General features: G+C 36.6%; 1 protein-coding gene across 4 annotated transcripts in view; it reads right to left on the bottom strand.

Moving 5' to 3' along the window:
- Positions 1-25,977, bottom strand: part of agap1 (ArfGAP with GTPase domain, ankyrin repeat and PH domain 1) — a 354,815-nt gene that overhangs the window by 218,337 nt on the left and 110,501 nt on the right. For 2 of the 4 annotated variants that reach the window (XM_056459713.1, XM_056459712.1), the window contains exon 1: positions 20,415-22,334. The exons of the other annotated variants lie outside the window; for them this stretch is intronic. In XM_056459713.1, the coding sequence (XP_056315688.1) occupies positions 20,415-21,663 (1,249 nt within the window). In that variant the 5' untranslated portion in view covers positions 21,664-22,334. Of the gene's footprint in view, positions 1-20,414; positions 22,335-25,977 lie in introns of those variants that run through there. 4 annotated transcript variants of the gene reach the window in all.

The raw sequence follows: 25,977 nt of genomic DNA on the forward strand, positions 1-25,977 counted from the left end.
CAATTGGAAAATAGGTGTACGAGTGCTGAATGTTGAGAGGTCAGATGAGGGACAAGAAACCAATGTCTTCCTGATTCATCCAATAGGAAACAGAGCTCTGTGATCAACATGGGCACATTCATCAGCACTCACACAGCTGTCTAACCACATCTAATAACAGCTACTGAAGCTCCCACACAAAACCCAATGAAACAACTCTAGCTAATGATCACGACAATGGTCTACAAACAAACAGATTCCAAACTCCCTCCCGCTGTTTAGCATCTGGTTTCCTCCGAGCATGTGGCACAGCTCTAATTCATCCTCCTCGCTCACACACTGACCTTAATACCAGCTTGGATCACATCGGCGTATATAAACACTCCGATAGTAGGCATGTAATCTGCATCCAAACACTCAGTAGTCGTCATAAAGCTGTCAGGTTGCTTGCACTTCCTTCCCGCAGCTCTCGCCGTTCTCTGACACACAACCAGGTGATTCAGGCACAGCATGTGTTTAATGGGATCATTCTGTGCTGTCTGAGGGGTAATGAACCTCAGAATGGGATGCGTTTGTGATGCGTAAAGACCCTGCTGATCCATACTGCACACTTAATTAAACTAAACGACAGTGAGAGAAAGAGAGAGACAGAAACGATGCTGCTGCGTGCAAAAACACGAGCAGTGTAGTCTGATTAACAAGCAAATGACTCTAGAGAATTTAAGAGAAATAAACGAATTCACTGAATGAGTCAATGCAGATACTTAACATACTGTATGACATGCTTTGATCGTCATTACTTACATTTTGTATCCTGAAGGTCTGAGAAACATGAATAGTTTTGATTCACTTATTTCCAGTAGTTTTAAATCATCTATTAAAATGTTTACTAGGGCTGAACACTAAATCGTTTGAGCATCGATATCGCAATGTGTGTATCTGCCATAGTTACATCGCAGGATTAGATAATTGAATAACGTTTAAAAGATGAAGAGATTATTAAGTATTATTATTTTTAATCATGTATATAATGATGACCATTTTATTTTACATTTAATTGTTCTTTTTTTTGTATTTGAATACAGTTAGACTCTCCGGAAAACCACAAAGCTCTGTTGGTTTCACTTTTATTTTTGCTCTGTTGTATTTTTATTTGCTTGTAATTTATGATATTTTATGCAGATGCACTTCTTAGAAAACGACTTGATAATTCCAGTCAATCTAAATCAATGAAATCTTTCAGAATCACACATATCGCAATATATACTCGCAGCAAAGTAAAATATCGATTTTTCCGATATCTCTCAGCCCTAATATGTACACAAACATGCACTGAGCAATCCTAATACTAAACACCATTATGATTATTCCATGAATTTGTGTTGATTCAATATGTAGATCAATAAATTTGACATTTTATTAAAGCCTTAGAAACATACCAGATTATTTGAGTACACTAATGTTTTGTTATTTATTTTGTTTCCTTTTTAGTAAAAAAATAGTCAAGTTCATCTAAGCAAAAAAATTTTGTTTAGATGAACTAACTATCAGTACAAATATATTAATTACCAATTAAAACTTCTGTTTTCCGTTTAAAATAAAAAATATATAATAATAATTATATATATATGCGTATAATTTGCTGCATATATGCATGTTTTATCTACAATTTTTAAATGAAACAATATGATGATGGTGATATTATTATTATTTCTATTATTAATATTATTATTGACATTTATTAGCTTTATAATGGCAAACTTATTTCAAAATTAAATTGTCATCATAAAAAAATATTGGTTTAATCCACATTTTGTTTATTCATTTATTTATTTTCCTTTTGATTAGTCCTTTTACTCATCAGTGGTCGCCACAGCAGAATGAACCGACAACTTATCCAGCATATGTTTTACGCAGCGGATTCCCTTCCAGCTGCAATCCAGTACTGGGAAACACTCATACACACCCATTCACACACATACACTACGGCCAATTCAGTTTATTAAACACCCATACACACTTATTCACACACATACACTACGGCCAATTTAGTTAATTCAATTCACCTTGAGCGCATGTCTTTGAACTGTGGGGGAAACGGGAGCACTCAGAAGAAACCCACGTAAACACAGTGAGAACATGCAAACTCCTCACAGAAATGCCAACTGGCCCAGCCGAGACTCGAACCAGCAACCTTCGTGCTGTGAGGCGACAGAGCTAACAACTGAGCCACCGTGCCACCCTGAAATTTAGCATAATATTATTAATTTACTACTCTCATCACACGCATCCAAATGCAAACCCTTGGCACTATAAAATACATAGTTGTCAGTCATATCAATAAAGCACACCAAGCCAAATTGGAGATAGAAAAAAGCAACAGACTACACACAGATATTCAGTGTAAGAAAAGTGAACAAACTGCATTGCTGGAGAAAAAGTGTATGAACATTGCTGCAGGTTTCTATTTTCATCTTCTAGTCATCCCTCATCAGAGAAAATACCATATATTTAGTGAAGTGCGTGTTTGTGTGTATTTGTGTAGAGCCCATGCTCCACTGGTCAGGTCAGTAATATTGCCTAAAGCTATAACAGTCGTTCTCCTTCTGTAACAAACGCAACACACACACACACACACACACACACACACACACACACACGCACGCACACACACACACGCACACACACACACGCGCACACACACGCGCACACACACGCGCACACACACGCGCACACACACGCGCACACACACGCACACACACACACACACACACACACACACACACACACACACACACAACCATATGAAAAAAAAAAAAATCTGAATAACTCATTTTGTTAACCTTTCTCCAACTTTCCGTGACCACTGTCAGATCTGAAGAATTCAGACTGCAGAGGTAAGTCACATTAAACGACTTCATTAAACTTTAAAAAGAAATGTTTAAAATTATTCTGTGCCTAACTAGAGCTGCTCCAGCTAACGGATACAGGCAGAGGCTGACCTACAAAACACAGACTGCAGGATGAGCGCATCTGACTTTCAGACACAGTCCACTCCTCTCCACCCCCATCCCTGTTCACTCGGTCAGGGCTCGTTATTTTTACACAGCAGTGCTTCCGCAGTGGTATGAACCCAGAAGTAGCCACAAAGAACTATGGTAAAGGCATACATGCACTTAGGGTGTGTTCACACTTGGCAGGTTTGGTTTGATTAAAGCGAATTCTAGTGTGACTGCTCTGTTAGTGCACTAGCTCATCTGAATAACTGTGTATCTACAAATACCTAAAGTAGGGGTGGACCAGAATATTTGATTATTCGAATATGTGTTTGGGGGTTGGGGGGGGGGGGTTGGATTGGGGGGTCATTTGGCATGACTTGCAACCTGATTGTGATTTACAGTATACAAAAGTTGACTTTGTGAAAAAATAGTTTGTGTAATGCAGTGTCAGCTGTCTTGGCAACCTCATGTTACCTTGTTTTACACTACCTGACACCACCTATCAATGTTTTCGGAAAAACAAATAACTTCTAGTTGATTATTTGGTATCAGAAGTGGCTTTTATGAAAGGCAAAGGCCTCTAGATTATGCTTATTTTACCAAAATAAAATATGATCATGCCTTGATTTTTAATCATTTAATTAGAACATTTAACAGAAATAAAGTATGGTATAGAATATAAAGTCATGGTGCAGTGGAAAAAGAATTATTATTGCGTATGACTCCCCTGAGCCTGGAGGACTGCATCCATACATCTATGCAATGACTGAATGGCAAAGAAAGCGTTTCTTCCGGACTCCCAGAGTTCATCAAGATTCTTTGCATTCATCTTCAATGCCTCCTCCTTCATCTTACCCCAGACATGCATAATAATGTTCATGTCTGGTGACTAGGCTGGCCATTCCTGGAGCACCTTGACCTTCTTTCAGTAACTTTGATATGGAGGCTGAAGTATGAGATGGAGCGCTATCCTGCTGACGAATTTGCCCTCTCCTGTGGTTTGTAATGTAATGGGAAGCACAAATGTCTTGAAACCTTAGGTTGTTGATGTTGCTATCCACTCTGCAGATCTCTTGTAAGCCTCCATACTGAAAGTGACCCCAAACCATGATTTTCCCTTCACCAAACTTGACTGATATCTGTGAGAATCTTGGGTCCATGTGGGTTGCAATATGTCTTCTGCAGTATTTGTGATGATTGGGATGAAGGTCAACAGAAAAAAAATCTGCCACTTCTGCCACTTTTCCAAATGATCAACTAGAAGTCAAGTTTTTTGTTGCTCTTACGACTGGGATTGACAAGACTTTTGTCAGGTAGTGTATAGAGCAGGGGTCTCAAACTCAATTTACCTGGGGGCCGCTGGAGGCAGTGCCTGGGTTTTCCATAAGAAATTAATTATATTATTAATTATTATTTTTTTATTTGTTTATTTCATTTGTTTGTTTCATCTTATTTTGTGTTTAAAAAAATAAAGATTTGAGAAGATTGGAATAACACAAAATAAGATAAAAAAAAACTTAAAATTAAAAATTAATAAGAAAATAAATCAATCAATCAGTAATAAATAAATAAATAAATAAATAATGATAATAATAATTAGATTTACTGTTATGTGCTGTGCTGTTCTTACAGAAAAAGAAGCATCACTGTGTTGTCGTTAGTTTTGACTATTTTTACATCATATAAAAATAAATGTAATGTTCATTGTGTGAGGCAATGCAAATACAATCCAAGTAGCGCGATGCAAATGACCCACAAATAACGGTGTGACCCTATAATTGGTCTGGGTTACCGGGGACTCTTATTGCCGATGGACAGGTGTCAATATGTGACTGCAGATAACTACATTAGGCGACACTGAGTTCCTTAGTTTGCTTTTATCCCATCGTGTACACATCACTTCGATTTTATTTGTCAGAGAGAGAGAGAGAGAGAGAGAGAGAGAGAGAGAGAGAGAGAGAGAGAGAGAGAGAGATAGACCTCACATTAACTCTCTAGGTGCCATATCAGTTCACTTCCAAGCAAAAAATAGTAACTAAACAACTTACTCTGTCTAATCTTCAAGAAGAGCCCACAGTAGCTCTTCTGTCATGTTCTGTGGCTGACTTGAGTCGTGTTGCTCCTGTCACACACTATCCTTAAGCAGGGAGGCAGTTTCAGCTTCTAGTTTAGCTTCAGCTTCTGATCTAGTTTGATGAGGCTTTACTCGTGGTTTTAAAGAAATGAAAATAAGCTTGACTGCCTCTTTGCAATTTTGAAAATACAGATATTATTTAGGTAGGCCACTATGGCATTATTTATTTTCACTGCCCACAAAACAATAACCACCAACTAATTAGAGTGATTGCAAGAATAAAAAAGATGATTAGCTGAAAATATTGTTAACTTGCGCATGGTGACTGCAGTTATGCGTGCACGAACGGCACACACAGTCCACGCATCTCTCTCTCTCTCTCTTTCTCTCTCTCTCACACACACACACACACACACACGCACGCACGCACGCACGCACACACGCACACACACACACAGACACACACACACACACACACACACACACACACACACACAGGTATTCAACGCGCAGAAGTTAAGGCCGAATCAATTAAAATAAATACCGGAAAGCAAAACACAAATATCTGACATTTCCCGGAACAAGATCTGGCAAGATCGAGTTCAAATTAAGCACTGATTTATATACATTCATCTACGTATAATGTCCTGCTGGGCAGAAATTTAAAAAACGTTTTTTAAGTGTTGTGAATGAAGCGTGCTGGGACAAATGTCCTTGTGTGCCCAATTGAAACGGGGCAGCCAGCAGGCATGGGAGAAAATGCACACAACGCTGCTGTAACTTTCACAAATGTATCTCTCTGCCTACGTCAAGTCCAGCCGATGTCCCGGCCCCGACAGCCATATACCCCACCGTGATATGTGGGTTCATTCAGCTCTGCACACAATACTGTAAAGTGCCATTCATATTAAACTCATGGGCTGCACTGACAATAAACTTTCAAATTAAAGCGGGGGCCACAAACTACCGTCCCACGGGCCATGAGTTTGAGACCCCTGGTATAGAGCCTATTCCATTTAATTTTATTTAAACTTTTTTGGTAATTAAAATATGTGATTCTATTATTTAAAGTATGTTCTTTCATTCTTGTACGGCTTAATTATCCTCCAATTTACCTTTTTTTTTAAATGTTAGGCTGCTTCATTGAAGTATTGACAGACCTGTGTTATCTATCATTAGTGCGGTGTCCATTCTCAGACCATATAAGCCTGTGCTCATTATGCTGTTTCATAGTTTATTAATCCTAAATGTGTGGCGTGCCCATATTGCACAAAAATGAGACACTGCAAATCCTTGCCTCTAGCAACACACCAGCCACGAGTGAAATCAATTGGATGAAGAGTTCTTGGCATTATAAAAATCCTAACAGACAGAAACACAGAAATTCTTGCCTTTACAACAGATGAGAATATGTTCAGTCCCCAACCTTTTGAAGCCTTGAATATCTGATGTTGAATTCTACCAAAGCTCCAAAGCTCAAATAAGGGCATTCAGACCAGCCACACACAGTGAGATACTGCAATCGCTCTACGCAGAAGTATAATTTAGCTTTAACATGTTACATGAAGATAGGAATTACATTTTGGGTGAATTATACCTTGTAAATACAGTAAGTAAGCTGACTCTTGGATAAAACAGGCTCAAATCACATAATTGGCATCAGTGATACGCAGGGTCACATTTTTAAATTGCAATATCTCAATATTACAATGTACACCACTAATTAAAACCAGAATTTTTTTTAGCCAGACCAAATGAACCAAGAAAACCAAACTACTGAACTAAATGTGTACAAACCTAAGAAACCAAACAGGGTTTTTCAATAAAACCACTCTAATAAACATCATTGTGAAACATTTTAATATGTTGTGAAGCGAGTGATGCCGGTTTGCTTCTAGCAATCAGACAGTGAGCTCAGAATTCCTCTCTGCAATGTCTATTTGCCTGCCCAATTAAGTGTTAACACTCCACTTTCTAAGAACCATGACCCTCACACACTCAATAACTTACTCCTTCAGTCCAGTCCTTCTGCTTTACTTCCTCCTCTCATGAGCAAAGGAAACAAAAGCCACATTTAGTCAGTCCCTGCTGTGTCTTTGTTCTGGAATGGATGTTCTACAGCACACTGCGGTGATGACAGCTGCATGGATACAGTACAACTCAACAACCCATCTCTGGCTGCCATCCACTCTCAGGCTTCTTTCACACTATGTCTCTGTAGTATTTAGAGCAAGGAAAGATCCACAACCAAAGGATTTTCATGTGCATTTTGCAACTGATGAGGACAGGTGTTTTATGCACAACAGTTCAGCAGTGGCACAAAACACACAATGTGAGTTCAGTGTATTACAATTCTTGCAATAACTCTTAAGGCCCACAAATGTGTTATAAAAACTAGGATTTGTGCGATAATCATTTTCTTTTGAATAAATTTATTTAGATTAAGAACATAAATTAAGTAAACGAAAAGTTGTGTGAATATCAACTAGAATTTTAGATTGCAATCCTTGTGTTTTGGTACAACATGAAGACCTTGTTTTGGTTGGTGTAATGAAGGTTTGATGCCCTCCTGGCCATTGGGAAGGAGGAGGTGGAGAACCAACGAACTTTAAAGAATTTTATTAAATAAATAATCAGTGTGGGCTTCTCATAAAACAACCGTTAACAATTACGTTAGGTCAGTATAGTTGAAGAGTACTGTAGGTGGACTTTGGAGGTGGCTGCTTAAGAGCATTTGCTGCTATGTTCTAACCGCATTTTTCAATTGTACAGCCTCTCTATACTGTCAGTCTAGTTAAAAAAACAATATAGTATTTACTATAAATAACTATATTTTCATGTGGGTGCCTGATGACTGAATAGATCTGTTACTTATTTCTTTTTTTTTTTTTTCTTTTTTTTACCTTGGACATTTATGTCAACATTTATTATTATTATTTATTGTTTAGGATATCCGTTTTCACATTCTGATTCCAATGCCTAATTATTAAATTGTTCAAATGACTATAATTATTTGAAATATTTTCAAAAATAAAAATATGATGTGTTCTTGATAATATTAATGCTATTATAGTGTTAAAATGGTCTTAAAATTGCAATATCATTTAGCGCAATAAATTTTGTTGATGTATCTTTTTATCACTTTAAAAGATGGCGGCGCCTTCGCTGGCTGCGGCTGCATCGGCTCAGAACAAGACAAAACATAACGTCAGAGATAGTTTTAGGATGATTAATACGAAACTGAGTATATATATCATATACCAGCAAAAATAGATATCGTAACATTCCTAGTAGAACCAGATAATTATTTCAGATATTACCTATACATTCATTACTGCCCACTGTAGGGTTAAGCAATTCATTAAAATCAAATCACAAAACAGAGTGAATATGTCCTATGTCATCATTGAATTACTCTTAATGCCCACAAATCTTTTAAAGATTTCTGTTATAATCTTTTTTTTAAATGCTAAGCATATGAATAGACAACTCATGCATATACAGTTGAAACCAGAATTATTAAACCCCCTTTGAATTTTTTGAATTTTTAAACATTCCCCAAATTATGTTTAACAGAGCAAGGACATTTTCACAGTATGTCTGAAAAAAAATTTTCTACTGGAGAAAGTCTTTTTTGATTTATTTCGGCTAGAATAAAAGAGTTTTAAATTTTTTAAAAACCATTTTAAGGTCAAAATTTTTAGCCCCTTTAAGCTATATTTTTTTTCGATAGTCTACAGAATAAACCATCGTTATACAACAACTTGACTAATTACCCTAACCTGCCTAGTTAACCTAATTAACCTAGTTAAGCCTTTAAATGTCACTTTAAGCTGTATAGAAGTATCTTGAAATGTATCTAGTCAAATATTATTTACTGTCATCGTGGCAAAGATAAAATAAATCAGTTACTACAAATAAGTTAGTAAAAAATATTATGTTTACAAATGTGTTGAAAAAATCTTCTCTCCATAAAATAGAAATTGGGGAGAAAAAAAATAAACAAGGGGGCTTCGTACAAAAATTGTTGGTCTTTCTGTTCAGTTCGTAAAGAGCAATGTAATTAAAAGCATTTTAAATATTGATTTTATAAATTATGTAAATCATGTAACATGAATTTGCAGCAAGCAACGTGCTTGATTCATTGAAGTGTATTAGATTTATTCATGTTTTTTTAAAAGCGAAAAAAATAACTCGTGACGTTCTCTGCATGTGCTCAGCCTCAGAGATGGTACAGAACACAAACGTGTGACGTCATCTTTAGCTTAAGATATACACCTTAATGGTCAAATACTGTACATCCAAAAATGTCAAAACTTGCCACTTAGTAATGATCCACATAAACCTTCATTAGTATGTAATAAATTCATGTAAAATGTTAAAAATGAAAATGCATAAGTAATAAGGCGCATAACATATCGTTTCAGCGTCAATATCACAATGTGATCATTCGCAATATTCACATCGCAGAATATGCAATGTTAAGTCTGAATTATAATTTATTATTTTCCAAGTGTTTGTTTTTTTGAGTCCTGTGACTGTGTGAGGATTTAAAAGCAATTAGGCATAAGAAAATGTATTGTTTGTAACTTTGAAAAATTAATAACAATTAATTTGATGGAATTGTTTATAAAACAAAGACTATGCAGTTTTGTTTTGCATTTGATTATTCAATTACTGTATACCTTAATACATTTCGACTCTTCAGAAAACAATAAAACGCTGTACATTTAATTAGCATATTTTTCTTTATAAAATGTATCTTAGCTTGCAGATTGCTTATTATATATATATTGTACTCATTAATATAAATATTATGCTTATTATACAAGACTTATTGTGCTCAGGTGCTATATAAAAAAACTTTAATTATATTTTATGCACTCCTCTACAGAATCCTCCCAATCAATCTAAAATTATAGATTCTTTACAAACATTTATTCAACTCATCTAGTGAAATTGTATTCATATCGCAATATAATTTGCAAAATAAAAAATGTGTAATTTTTCCAGTATCGTGCAGCCCTAATATGTAACAGTAAATCAGATCTGTGTGACTCTTGAAATGACAGCAGGCTAACAAAACAAAAGACAAGAGTAAAAATCCCTCACTGCTCTTGACTAACTTATGCTTAAGACAACACTTATGGTTTGCATGCTCTTTATGTGTAAACGAGTGCATAAAGACAAATAAAAAAGCTCTTTGCACAAGTATTGTGTCTTTTTTGCAGCATCTTGCATATAGTCATTGCACTTTTTAAATGCCATGTTATATCTAAAGAAACTTCTGGAAGCTGTCCTCAGTTGTTTTTTTTAAACTGCAAAAAAAAATCTAAAAATCCAGAGCAGTGCCAGACTCTGCGTCACTAACAAAGACTGTCTGAAAAAGCGTGTGTGTGTTTTTTTAAAGACAGTCTGCTTTCATTCCCCTTTCAGACACTTGCCCCATGAGAAGCTCCAGCCATGCTCTTATCACATCCATGTCACGGTTCCACATGCAACCGGCATTACTTCTGCATGGCTGTAGATGTAGGTCAGACACACACAACTCCACCCATCCACTCATACCTGACACCAATAGATGGCTCGTGTGGAGGGTGGAGCAGTGAGGCAGAGTCACTCACTGTTCAGACCCTCTAGCCATCCCAATACATATGTGTATGTATGGGCAAATGGTACAAACCTGAGCAGAACACTAATATGGACACCCTAGTGATCAGACTGTTCCAGAGGAAGCTGAGAACAAGCTCTATTTAAAAACGAGCCAGTGACTCATTGTAAGAAAAAGTCCAGTCTATTACTTCCTTCAGCCACTTCAATTTGGGAGCATCCGTGATATGGGGCAATGCAACTTCTGCATTTCATAAGCATTAGTGTTATGAAAACATACAGTACAAGCAAGAATGTAAAAGTCATCTAAATCTACTCATTCAGCATTTGATATGGAATATTGTGGGATTTTTTTGTAGAAAGGATTTATTCATGAACATCATTAACATAATGTCAACCATCTGCAGAGTTGTCTGTAACGCTTTTAACCGTAACGCATTACTGTATTCTAATTACATTTTTGAGGAATGCAGTAATGTAAGGAATTACATTTTAAATCTGGGTAATTGCATTACAAGTACGTTTTCAGAAGAACGTTTTTAGAAGAAAAAAATGCTTCTTTTAAATCACGGTTTCCGCTGCAACGTCAGTTAAAAAGCATGCACTTTTAAATTGCTGGAGAACGTGAGCTGAAATAGCTGCTGAGGAGAGTGGTTGCTTCAAGTGGAAATACAGACATTATAGTCTATATCCAGTCTCTAAAGAACTTTCGACTGCTTTTAGCTCGACCAGCAACTTGTTCAAGCACTTGTACAGAAAGCATTCTACGACAATATTAGTCACCAAGGAGGACACCGGCGCCCAAAAACAAGACAGTCCAACTCAGCCTTAACAGGCTTAAGGGAATTTTTGTGCAGTATCGGGAGTGAAGGTATCATCTGAACGTGAAGAGAAGCGTAGCAGCTTATGGGGCCATTCACATATCGCGTCTTTTTGCGTGCGCAAGTTTATTATTTCCAATGGAGGCATGCGGCTTCTGCGCTCATAAAAAAAATTGATGGAAACGTCATGATGCACATAACTTTTGAAAATACGCATAATAAACATATGCTCATAACGCAGTAGGATAAACTTTTATTCGTTAAGAAAAGATGCGCATAAACTGCGATGGAAACACTTTTACTGAAGAAATTCCAGTGTGTGCATTAAAAATTGTTTGTTATAAGAGATCATATGATGATAAAATATGTGTGAATGGACAAACCAGCAGGCTGAGCACACTGCAAAACATCTCAAATGTTGTTTTGGTCATTCTAAAATGCCTTAACCGTTTCAGCATTAATGTATATTATTAATTACCTCCAGAGCGTCTGCAGCGTGTCAGGAGCGCCTGTTCTCCACATCTCATGGCTTCAAATGCCCCCACACGTTCATTATGTGTCAACATTGTCTTCTGAGGCGCAAGTACATTTATTAAAAAAAGATAAGATTGACGCAGCTTCTTCTACCGCAGTAAATTCTGTTTTTACTCTTGAGATTTGGCGCCAGTTAATCAGGAAGTGATGATTTTGTTCTCTTTGATTCATTGGATGGAAACGCTGCTTTATTCACACATCTTTTATGCGATATTCCAGTTTTGCACATAAATTTAATATTTTAGATGGAAACATAGCTATTGCCTACATTTCAGTCACACAAAGAACTAAGTCAAGTATGATAATGGCTTGTCCTTTTTTAATGAATAATTAGCTTAAATTCACAGAACTTCGACATGTACTGTAAGTAGATTAATGGGATTATTACTCATTCTAAAAATTATTTTTTAGTTCTGCTTACATTCTAAATGTCATGTCAGCCTCTACCACTTGATCAATAAAAAGGCAGACGTGCACTTTTAAATGTAAAACTGATCAACGTGTGTAAAAGTGGGAACCTTAAATGAAACATTTCCACTGAACATTAAGCTAAGGTTATATGCATTCTTGTTTTGTCAAATTTGTTGTAGAAACTATGCAGTATACTATTTTATGTAATTTAATGCACTTACTACGGAAATTGCTTAAAAAAACATTAAAACACTAAATTACATTAAAAATTAATTTTCAAGTAAAAATTTAATAAAGTCACACATCACATTACATATTTTATTATACTTGAATATTTAAATACTTTAAACGTAAAATTACGCATTAACTTGAGTAGCTGTTTTCCCAAGCTAACTGTCTCAGTTTCACTAATGCAGTGTTACTTTTATAAATGCATGCTCATATTTTCTATAACTTTGCATGAGCACATCAAACTTAGCTGATCTCTTTTTCATGGTGACTCTTAATATCTGCGCTCCATTGATAATGGCATTTTATAGTTGCGGTGTGCCCACTTAAGTCTGAGTTGGTCAACTCGAAGTTGATTGACCTAACTCAGATCAGCTATTCTGAAACCGAAAACTTTTTAATCTCTCGGTAAATCAACTCAGAGTTCAAGTTTAAACTCCGAGTTGGTTGAACCTCCTTACTGAAACAGCCCCCAGGTAACTATAGATAAATGGAGAGTTAATCTCCTATTAAAGCAATGTTATTGTAAAGGATGATAATCAAACCATATTAACGAAAATAACTGCAAGCTAATGAAAGCAGGTGAAAAACATTATGTGTGTGATAGTGAAAGGATGATCACGCGCACACAGTAAACGTTAAGCCCAATAATATCTGTTCAAAGAATGGTAAAAACGAAAGCGGCAACAGCGGCTGCATACAAAAAAATCTGTAGATCTCCTGAAAGCAGCAGGACTGTGGGTGCATGAGCAGCGCTTTTTTCCAATCTATTTCAAAGAGAAACGACCGCACCAGTTGCGTTTTCAGGCACTGTTGTTTTGCGCAAGGAAACGGGAGCTTTTAAGCACTTGCGCACTTCACATCAGCTGTGCCTCACTTACAACATCAGAAAGCGAGGATAGCCTGTGTCTCAGTGTGCGCCTGATCATAATCTCATTCACCAGCTTTCTTTTGCTCGTGCAAACAGTTTTCAATCGTGCTGCTTCTCGGTTCTAAGAGCACATTTGCGTGCATATTGACAAACGGTCTTAAAATAAAATTCTAATCTTTAGGGATGAGGCAGTGCTGGCAATTTTAAAAAAAAATTAAGCAGCCAAAGTGGCTAGTGGGGTTGTCCGTCTAACCCGCCACAGCCTAAATCTACCCGCATTTGGCAGGCTGGTGGGTGTTAATATCAAGCCCTGATTCCACGTGAGAGATTTTTGAATGAAGGGTGCATTACTTGATTTTAAAATATCTATTATCTATGATTGTTTATTAAACATCAACGTTGAACAACTAAATTTAAACACGCATTGCATCAATATTTTTTTCGTATAAAAAAGCAAAAAATAATTAACTTGAATTTTTGGAAACAAAATAAATTACAGTTTTATATTTTAGTGTTTCAGTTTCATATTAAGAGTAGAAAATAAGCAGCATCTCTTCTAAATCAAATAACTCTTGTATATCCTGTAAATAATATTTTAAACAGTGCATTTCTAGCACCTTCTGTAAACAAATATTGTATGTGACTCCACACGTGGTAGGGAAAGTAACTGAAAAACTTGACCTCGAAAAATTAGACCTATTATAGGTTCTCAATGTCAATGTCAATGTCAATACTTTTCGATTAACCGCGCAGCCCTATTATGACTCTCAATCAACTTTCCGTACATCAAAAGGTATCAATGGTGTTATATACTGGTGAGAATGCTGTCGATACACTACATAAAGAGCTATCAACATACTAATAATTAATACTTCAGAAACTGGTCACTAAACCGCTTGAATCTTATGAAGTGGCACGTTTTCACACTGTACCTGTAAAATATAATTCCATCGAATTAGAGGCATTATAAATGTGGAGTTTTAGGAACAAGTGAACACCATTGTCTCCATAGACTTCCTCCTTCTGAGACACTTCTTTTGACATTCAGTTCCCCACATAGTTCCCCACACATTCCCCACAATGTTGGTGCTATTTTAAATCTGCCACTATGACACAGATATTTGTAGCTCCACCCTCTTTAAAATCTCATTTGAATTTAAAGCGGCAATAACCAAAATGGCATAATTTGGATTGAAGCCTAAAAGGGGCAGTTTCAAACCGTTATAAAACATTACATGTGGGGTATTTTGAGCTGCAACTTCACATACACACACTAGGGACATCAGAGACACATTTTACATCTTGTAAAAAGGGAGGTGATAGGTCCCCTTTAAAGCTGTTTCCACCTAGTACTGAACATGCATTTGCAGTGTTCCTGACCTCTTCTCTGGTCTCCTGGCCTCACTGTAAAGCAAGAAATACTACTGAATGAATTAAGCTATATGTGGCTTGCAAGCATGCAGATAAGCAGTGAATCAACTACAATTTAGATTGTAATGCCTAGGTTTTTATGGGCTTCTCACAACACACTAGGGTTGCACAATATATCATTTTAACATTGATATCGCAAAGTGTGAATCCGCAAGGACACATCCATTTCAGTTGAACTATTTAAAAATTACAGTTTATCAGTTGTTTGTGTGTATTTTAAGGCCTGTGACTGTTTAAGCATTAAGTGAGTTTAAACGGACACAACAAATTATGCCATTTTGTAGCTTAGTTGCTCTGCTGTATTTATCTATGCTGGTAATTAGTCTATTAGTCTATATAGTCTATTAGACCCCCTAGATTTCGCGATTCCCCAAAATCAACAAAAAGTAACACATTTTTTGCAATCCTGCAAATTTCATCATTTAAAAGCAAAATAATCCCCCAAAAATGTAAATAATCTCATAAAACATTCATATAATAAAATTCTATTTATTTCAGGTTACAATTAATTGTTTTACATGACTTAGCGCACAAGATGTATTTGAGTGTCTCTCCAGATAGAGACAGTAAGATCGCAGATAAAAGTAAGAGTTATACAACCTTCCTAATGGCCTAATCCCTACTGTTTTAGATCTGTTTTAGATCTTGTCTTGACAAGAGACCAAAATAAAGAGGCTTTGTTTTTATGATTTGTGTCTTTGTGTCAGATTGCACACCTAACATAGTAGGCTACCTAATATGGCAAATTACATATATATAATTTTTATCGCATATTTATTTTTTTATCGCAAAATTGTCCACAAATTTCTGGGAATTACCATCACAAAATTTGTCATTTTTATCGCAAAAAAAAAAACAAAATCACAAAAAATAATTGTGGAAAAACTAAAGGGTCTTTATGCAAATGCACTCATCTACAAAATTGCAGTGAAATATCACAATATAAATTGCTGAAAATACAAATATCGCAATGTAAGTTTTTTCCAATAACACACTGGCATAGTTTCATCAATGTGAAAATATGAACAACAACCAGGAAATCCAAAACACTTGAAACAAAGTGAAGTTTTTTTTGTTTTGTTTTTTTGCAGCCTTTTTGCTTTTGTAACATGGCTTGATTGCTTGGTCTTAGATCAACTTTAAAAAACCAGCATGTCCACTCTGCTTGGTTTCAGAGATGTGTTGACATGTAACTACACTGTCTGATCTGCTGAGAAACCTCTCACATCAGCATTTATTACAAAAGCGCTGCAACAAGTGAATTGCGTATATGCGATATTTCGATAATTGCACAGCCCTAATCAAAACATGTATGTAAATAGAGTTCTAATAAACATATGATCATTTTACTTCCTAAACAGAGACTTATTATAAAATGATTCAGTACTGCACGTTCTAGTTACAAGATAGCAATCGTCCTCTAATAGAATCGGTTGCCTTCAAATAGATCCATATGCAGGACCCATCTGGGAATCTACCCTGCAGGACTTTATAACGCTGACACTGCAGTGCCATCTCACATCCTGTTCACTACAGAGTCAAACAAATGAAAGTCATACCCCCATTCGGCTGCAAGCCAGCATAGCAATGCTAACTGAACTGAACTGATCTAAAGATCCTAAGTTAAAACGTCAGAACTACGTGCATGCAGGCTGAGTCATGAAACAAGCAACAAGCTAAAAATACACCTTAAAGGATGGCAGGTGTGTCTAATGCCTACCATAGTTTTGCCATGAAAGCAAAAAATAAAAATCATTTTAAAAATGAAATCAATCAGAAAAGGAGTTTATGTTCAGTAGCAGTAACATGAATCAATAATAATACAAAGTAGTGATACTCTAAGGTTTGTTATAAAAATACATAAGAAGATAGTGTGTCCACAGTCATATTGGGGTGATATAAAATCACTAAGTCTCTTTTTTTTTATTTCCTGATGTTAAAGTAAGATCCAAATCAATCCTATTTTGAGGCCCACCGCAACGTGACATAGGAGTGTGTGGTTTCCCAGGCCACAGAACTGATTGACAGCTGCGTATTAACAAGCCTCTATAGTAACGTGTATAATCATATCAACAAGACAGGACGAGCGCAAACCAACTGGGATTAAAAGATCTGTTCAGCTCTCTGTGATCATCAATCATTATCAAATGTGATCAAGAATGAGTTTACAAGTTTAAAATGTTTTTAAAACAGTGCATGTTTGTGGACGTTAAATCAGGTTTATTTTGTATATTAACATAACGAATATCTATACAATAGTGTATAATAATGTGTATTCTGTCACATTTGCCGGTCACATTTTTGTCACATTTGCAAAGTTAAATGCATGCACTGTGTGTGTGTCCGCTATGTGTGGGTGAACTTCGTAATAGGGCTGGGCGATTAATCAAAAAGTAGTCGAAACTGACATTCAGCACCAATAATCGTTCAAATTTTTCCAGGTCAATTTTTTTAATTACTTTCCCTACCACGTGTGGAGTCTTGTGACCCTGCTTTTGCAAGGCTAATTTATACTTATTTTATTATTCTAATATTATACTTCTGCCAAGCGTACGTGTACAGTATGGCGCAGCCTTCGCATTAGGTGATGAGGGTGGGTGGTGTCGAGAGCCACATTTTAGGCAATGTGTGTTTTCATTTCAGTTGTTCAGCGTTGATGTTCAATAAATAATCATAAATAGTGGATAGTGAATGTTTACTTTTTTTTTTAAATCAAATAATGCACCCTACATTTAGAAATCTCTTGTTTATGTGAGCACATTTACTGTACAAAACCTGTCAGTGAACTATGAGGGCAAAAACATAAAATAAATAAATAAAATAGTCGTTCATTAATCGTAATCGAGTAAAAATAATGTAGATTTTGATTTTAGGCCAAATCGCCCAACCCTACTTCGTAACGACATTGCATGTGACTCATTGTTGCAGAAAGGCTTGATTTAACTCCACAACAAATACATCAAATAATCAGTGGGAAAGTTCTTACTGTAGTATTTGTCACAAACGTTACGTGAGATCCGTTTCCTTCATGTCTGTCACTGTGCTGTTGATCACAGCCGGAGATTGAGGAACACTCTAACAGGCACGTGGGAACGGTGGGCAGGGAGAGCTAGCATTAAAGGCACAGGCAACAAAAACAGCTACATAGTATTCAGAGCAGAAAACCCAATATTCTGAAAGATATCATGAAAAATCTTAGGGATGTTTTGAGCTGAAACTTTACAGACATCTTCTGGAGACACAAAAGACCTAACTTAAATCTTGAGAAGTGGTAAAATAGGTGCCCTTCAAGTAATATTCTAGTTACAAATGTAAATAAGTGCTGATATTTCACATGCTGGATGCTTGAAATTAATTTCATAACCATCGTCTGCGCATGTTTACATTTTTGTTGAAGCCATTTAAAAATATCCGCCCTGAATTTCCTGTTAAAGATGAATATTGGTCAAGTGATGAATAGCCAGGTGCATCACGAAACAGTTCCAGTTAAAGCGGATCATTTCAAAGGAAAGGTAACACTGTTTTAATGTAAGATTGTTATCTAATTGTTAAGAAAGTACTTCTTCTGAAGAGTCAGGAATGCCTGTGGAATTTGGGGAATGTGGAAACTGCTAATAAGCTAAGGTGTTGTCTTACCCTACAGACGTGCCATGTTACAAGCATCAGCGCTGACCTGATCATTAACATTGTCCTGAAATATCTCCTTTAGCTGAGCTTCGTCTCTTACACAATTTTGAGAGAGAAAAAAAAAATGCTCAATTCAAAGCCACATTACCATCACATTAAGTTCTTTTACAAACAGAGACGGTTTGACTAAAACTTTTCTCTTTTCGTTTGAACATCCTGCCTATGATATCTATTGTTTATTAAGAAAAAGCTCAAAGTTACTGGTAGATCCACATGTAATCTGTGTGTGCAGAAATCCACAGATTTCCGCAGATTATTAGCCTATCATTGAGTCTATTTACTTGTGTAAATGTGTGTCAATTTATATTTATCCAGTTTTTTTATTCGTTTTACTACATTTTTTGGTTAATTTGAAAGTTTACCCTTTGAACTTTAATTATGGTCAGGAAATATACCACAGATAATATTTAACTATAATAATATTATTATTATTCATAACAACAACAAGTACCGAACAATATATACAGTTGAAGAGAGATTTATTAAACACCCTGTTTATTTTTTTCCCCAATTTGTGTTAAACGGAGAGTTTTATTTTTTCAACACATTTGTAAACATAATAGTTTCAATAACTAATTTCTGATAACTGATTTATTTTATCTTGCCATGATGACAGTAAATAATATTTGACTAGATATTTTTAACACTTTAGATATTTTTAACACTCTAGATATTTTGACACTTCTATATAGCTTAAAGTGACATTTAAACGGTAAAGTAGTTTAATTAGATTAACTAGGCAAGTTAGCGTAATTAGGCAAGTAATTGAATAATGATGGTTTGTTCTGTAGACTATCAAAAAAGATAGCTTAAAGGGGCTAATAATTTTGACCTTAAAATGGTTTTTAAAAGATTAAAAACTGCTTTTATTCTAGTCGAAATAAAACAAATAAGACTTTCTCCAGAAGAAAAAATTATATCAGACATACTGTGAAAATTTCCTTGCTCTGTTAAACATCATTTGGGAAAAATTTTAAAAAGATCAAAGGGGGGCTAATAATTCAGACTTCAACTGTATCATTTTAGAAAGAAAAAGAACATTACCGTATTAATTATAAAATGTGTCTAAGGTTGAATTGCATTGCAAGAGTCTCATGTCATTATAAAAAGAAAAGTTCAGAAACCCCTGACCAGAAGGCTTGTTTCACAGACATGGGCAATCTGTCTTTCAGGAGGGTTTGCTGACCTCACAGGCAGGAGATAGTGTTTGGTAATTCATTACAATCTCTATGAAACTCCACACAGTATCTACCAGCAGCTCTCCATTACCATATTACTGACAGCAGAGCATGGTGGCCTTTACAGCTGACCTGCTGTCACCAGTAACACAGACGCTGAGATAATGGATCCAGGGGGAAAAAGGACATACATGTGAATAGCGCAATCCACTTAACTTATCCAAAGAAAAAGACAAGAGGGGATAAAGTCGCCCAGACAATGCGCATTACCAAAAAGAAGAACAGAACATGCTAAAAGAATGAAAACAGCACTAAATGAGGGTTTTCACATTCATGGTTCAAGAATGTAAACACTTGGCATTGCAAACAAGGCTGCCAGCTCTCAGAGTTAGCAGCAAGCACGGTGTATAATGAAACACAAACACAGGAGGCCTGCAGAGAAGCAGCTAAACATCACCTTCCTGTCCAAAACAAACACACATCCCTCTACCCCCTGTCCTAGGTGCATAATAGCAAACCGAGCATCCTTTCGCTCTATAACATGTGAAACTAAAAATAAAAAACATAGAGAGAGAAGATAAAAGCTATTACCGTCCAGTGGGCATCCGTTAACGCTCTCAGAGCTGGACTGCGAGTAGCCCATTTCTGCTCTCTGCTGAGCTCCCAGCAGGCCGTTCTTCCGGAGAGCTCGGTTACTAGGGCTGCTCAAAGGCGTGGACGTCCCATCTTTCTTTGAGAAGATTCCGCTGAAGAACCGGATAAGTTTTCTTTCCTGCCCGCTGGAACGAGAGCCCATCCCTCGAATAAAACCCTCCTTGTCCACCAAAGATTTATCCGACAGCCTGAGCAGATCACTGTTGTCTAATGTCCGGTTCTTACCCTTCATCCTCTCCCTGCGGCCCAGTTCTGTCACAGAGTCTGTTTTGTTCAGGACTTCGCCAACATCCAAGGTGTTTCGTTTCTCTGTGGAGTCAGTCTCGGCAAAAGCCATGTTTTGCAGAACCACACCAGGTTGAGTTTGATTACCTTCTCCATCACGGCCAATGCAGCCCGAGCTGCTGTGGTGCTTCTCTTTGGACAGAGCCCGAATGCGGATGAGTTCTCCACCTGTCCAGTGCCGAAAGCTGAAACTACGCCGCAGCAGACTTGGATGTCTCTTAGCTGGAGGGGTTTGAGGTGCTGGATTGGGTGATTTCCCATTCCCTTTAGCCAGCAAAGAGGAGATGCAGCTCTCTTTAGCTGTCTTGACACTCTTGGATTCCTCAGAGGGCTCATCTGACCACGTACTAACCGGTTCCTCTGTGCTCCTGGAGGTCTTGAGGATTTTCTTTCTAATGCCTGTTTTTTCTCCGTTAGCAGCAGCTTTTCCATGCTCAGCATCCCGTTTCAATCTGTCACTTTCATCCACATCTGCTCTTTTCTCCCCTGGTGCCCCATTTTCAATGGCCTTGCTCTGTCCGTTCTCCGGCAGGATGCACGTTTGATTTAATTCCCTTTCTTTATGTGCATGCTGTGCCCTCTTTAAGAGTTTCAACCTTCCCAATTCTAGATGTCCAGTACTAAAGGTCCTGAAGTTCCTCATGTATGAGTGTGCAGAAAACTCGTCAGTCTCGTCCTCCACTTCTTTCAGTTCTTCCAGCTGAGAGCTCCGCTGCGCCTCGGAGGCTCCCTCGCGCCGGTAAGCGCTCACTTTCGGGTTCTCCAATCGCCGGTGCGTCGAGCCTCCGCCGTCCAGCAGGTTTTCTTTCTTCACTAATGTCAAAGATATCCGGTATACTGTTTTTCTTTGTGGCGTGCCCCGCTCCATCCTTTCCGGATAATTACCATCAAGTAAGTACATTCTTTAGCAAACCAATCAAGTAAATGAATTCACTTCAAATGTGTTTCTAGGTTGATTTCAACACAGCTGGTTATTCCCAGAGCACATAATAATAATAATAATAATAATAACTTAGCTCTTTGTTGAAGAAGTGCCTGTTTACAATATTGCTGTTGTGGCAAAAGCCTAATTTTCCTTCGCTGTCCCGGTGCGTTCGTGTGACAGCCGCGTTTGTTTGACTATATTTGCGCTTTCAAAAAAATTCAGATATACTCCCTGAAGCAGCCCAAATATCCAATGTAAACTCCGTGCTTTCCTTCATGCCAAATATCCCTGAAAAGTAAAGTCCGGCTTTAATTCCTGCCTCCCGCAGCGAGTCTTGTCCGTCTGGGGTGCAAATGTTATTGCAACACTGTCCTTTAAAGCAGTAGAGTGTGGTCTTCCCTATTGTGCCCGTGCATCCCCCGCCGCGCAGCCAGCTTGCTCCCTTTGCACAGGACCGTCCGTGCCTTTGTTTCCCGCCGTTGTTAGTTCACACTCTCATTCAAATGTTAGTTATCATGCACAAACCGGAGCTCTCGCTTCACGGTATGCAGAACGAGAGTCCCGGGAAACGAGACAGACAGCGTTATGACCTACAGATCCATACCCGTTTCTCTTCTCTATCTGCCCCGTGTGCTCCGTATACACACTAATCATCCTGTTAAAGCCGTAAGAAAACCCGGAACGGATTTCTCCAAGATTACGCATTAGCCATATTACATACGACTTGCATCATTTACGTAAACCACACTACGTGAAAAAGGCATTAAATCAATGTGAAATACATTGCAGCATGTACCAGTCAGCAGGTTAAAAAGAATAACTCGCATAACGCCACAGTTTGTCTTCACATATGGAGCTCGATGCAAATATCAAACGCAGGTTATACAAGAGTGTGTGACGTTCTGTGCACATACATCAATAAATCTACGCATGAACATGAAGCAGTTCTTCATATGAATGAAATTTGCACGTCAAGTCGGCTTGTTTGCTTTGGCGTGTCAAAATAAACACTGAATATAAGCGTGAAGTGAATCTGCTCGGCTGAAAAATCCACTCCGGGTCTTAGCTCTATCCAGCGGAAACGCGGGGGTTGGGTTTCCACGTCTCTGTCCATCAAAACCTTTAAACCCACCCGGGATCCAGGAGAAAGAATTAACACGCTAAAACACAATAAAGTAGCTTGTTTGAGCATATTATCGCTTCTATCTGTATATATTCGAGAATATATTGAGTTAAAAGTTTCTTTCATTGATGTTTTGCCACTACACAAAGCCTAACTGGAGGTGAAACAGTGGAATAGGCAACCCAAGAAAAAAAAACCTTCACTTCAGCACTTTCTTAAATGACTCCAAGTGTTTTTCCAATGGGAAATTTCTATTACATTTCACAAATGATTACAAATTACGATATAATGTAAAAAATAAACACTATAATATTACCTTGAAAAAACAATTCTCAATTATTGTTTTTATTTACATTTTTTTAAATGAATCCTTACGTTTTTGGATTTCACTGAATTGAATTTAGCTCCAAATCTGCATATATAACTTCTTTAGTTTAGTTGCTTATCTTTTTATATATTTGTCTATTCATAATAATCTTTAATTATAATGAGCATTATTAACAGTTCACTGCTCTTCCATGATCCACAGTTTTTGCAATGGATGTAGATTACGATGCGCCAGTATTTAACAGCAGTATACACAGACTAATCACATTAGGTTTCGTAAGCAGTCTGAACACACTTGGGGTCGAGCAGCACTTTCATCTGCCATCCGGCCCCTCTCCATCACCCCCTTCTCTCAGTAAGGAGGGAGGTGTGGGGATGGAAGATTACCCCTCTTATCTCACAGCCCAAATCCATGTGTCTTCCTTTCGCCTTCAACTCCGGCCTGACATTTGTGGAATCGTTACAGAGATTTAGGTGGATTAGAAGAGGCTCATTAGGATCCATTCTGTTCAGCTTTTCTCACCATCACCTCTCCCCCTGCCCTCCCAAATCACCAATGAACCCCACCTGCCTGCCAGGACCCCCTCTTCACCAGCATATACAGCTATACTGTCCCAATTGCTCATCTTAATAAATACAGTATACAGATAAAAGCTGTTTTGTGGAAAACTAGTTTCGTGGAAAAACCTTAATAGTTTGTAATATTGGTCTCATAATCGGAATAGATGATAGAAAAAAATGTTTTAGGATGAAAAACATTTCTGTAAAAAATGTGGCAATTTTTTAAGAAAAATGTACAATTTGTATATGTTTAAACGTCCATACCATTTTTCAAATTTTTAATTAATTGATGAAAAAAGATACATGGATTGTACACTGTGATCACGGTTATCAAATATATAAGTTTCTAGCTTTTGTCATTAAAATTAAGATTAACTGATATTAAAACACAAAAACACACTGACCTTGGCACACATAAGGGTCTGATGGTCTATAAATTAATTTCTTTCTAAGGTTAAGCTTGTTTGATTGGTTTATTAATTTAAATTTGTTTTTTAGTTATTATTGGTTTCACTATAAAATGTAGCAAACAAGACTTCAACTATCAAATCAAAAAGTGCCACAAATCTAACAATACAGTCACCAAACAATTTTGTTAAAAAAATAGATATAGAATGCCATAATTAAAGCATTAAATTAAATTTTTCATATTAAAAAATATTATATTCACATAAGACATCAAGTCTCATGACAGTTACATGACAGATATATTTTCTTTTTCTATTTTGAACAAATCAGACGCCAAACACAATCAAAACTTGTGACCTATTGGTGTACAAATGTAGTTAATATAATCTTTATTTAAAGACTCTAAAGAGGTGATATTACTATTTTACTGTAAAAATATATGTAAATTGACAGTTTTCCGTATTTTATGATTCATGTTTTTTTTTTACTTATTTATGCTTTTAAATAGCATTATGAGACATTTATCTGTCTTCCAACAAACCTTAAAGTTTGAAAAAGTGACTTTTATAAACGTTTTTAATAGTTTAAAGTGATCTATTGTCTGTGTTGATGTTGTATATTACCCTGCAAAAACCTGGTAATAAGCTGCCACTACATTTTCTGTTATTTAACAGACTTATTTCTCTATGTATTATTTCTTAAACAATATATTGTCTCAAGCTACTAACATGTCAATAAAAGTCACTTTGGTAAACTGCAGAGCTGCATTTTAAATATCAAAAGTCGAGAGAGCAGAGATCTACATCCCACAATGTAGTTCACAACCGTCAATAAACAGAAAACACAAAATATGGAAACTGTTAATTAACAGATATTTTGTGTACAAAAGACATTCTATATCTCAACTATAAATGTTATTTCAGTACTTCTGTGATTACTTCTTGAGACAGAAATGATAATGCTGTCTGTTTAAAATTTATACAAAGACTAGAGTCTCTAGCAGAAAATTGATTCCACGTTAATTCTTTATTGCTTTAATAGTATAATAATTTTATCATATTTATAATAGGTTTAATAGTTTTTAACAGCAGATAGCGCTGTATGCTTTACAAACAGCCATACTCTCCTTGCATCTAAATACCCCTTAAATGTAAAATAATCAGTAATAAAGTAAGAAAAAGTTGAAGTGAATTAAAAGTGTTCATAGTGAGCTGTTCACATTATTCTCACGTCAAAAGGCAAATTACATGACTCAGTCGAACATTCAAGAGCTCTTCCTAGTGAGTATTTGAGTGTATGGTTAAAACTACCCATCTACTGTTCCTATAACAAACGTGCAAAAGATACAGCCCTTTTTTGCAGTAATTTGCAGTAATCATGCTACCTGCCTTAAGTTCACAATAAAATTATGAATACAACATATTACTGTGAATTTTACAGGTAAATCCTGTAAAGTGGTACTAAAATAATGTAATGTAAAAGGCAGATGACATGACTCTGCTAAACATTCAAGCGCTCTTCCTAGTGAGAATTTGAGTGAATGGTTAAAAGCTCAGAATTGATTCAAAAGAGAATAACGATGCATTTTTACGATTTTTCGTCAAAGCAAAGCCTTTGTTTCATCACCATGACAACTCTGTCATCACCAAAACAAAAAACAAAAATATGGATGTTTCCTTTTTGCTTAAAATCAACATCGCAATCTTCCAACAATTAATCCTTGAGCTCTCTTTCACTCAGAGCAATTTTCATGCGGATTTTGTCAGTAAAACTGGTTATGTAATCAACTGTAAATCTCCAGCATCTGCTTTCAGACAGAGCAGCGTTTACTACACATAGCTATATTCACTTACAAGCTATGCAAAAGCTAC

Source organism: Danio aesculapii, chromosome 6 (assembly GCF_903798145.1).
Source record: "Danio aesculapii chromosome 6, fDanAes4.1, whole genome shotgun sequence".
NCBI lineage: Eukaryota > Metazoa > Chordata > Actinopteri > Cypriniformes > Danionidae > Danio > Danio aesculapii.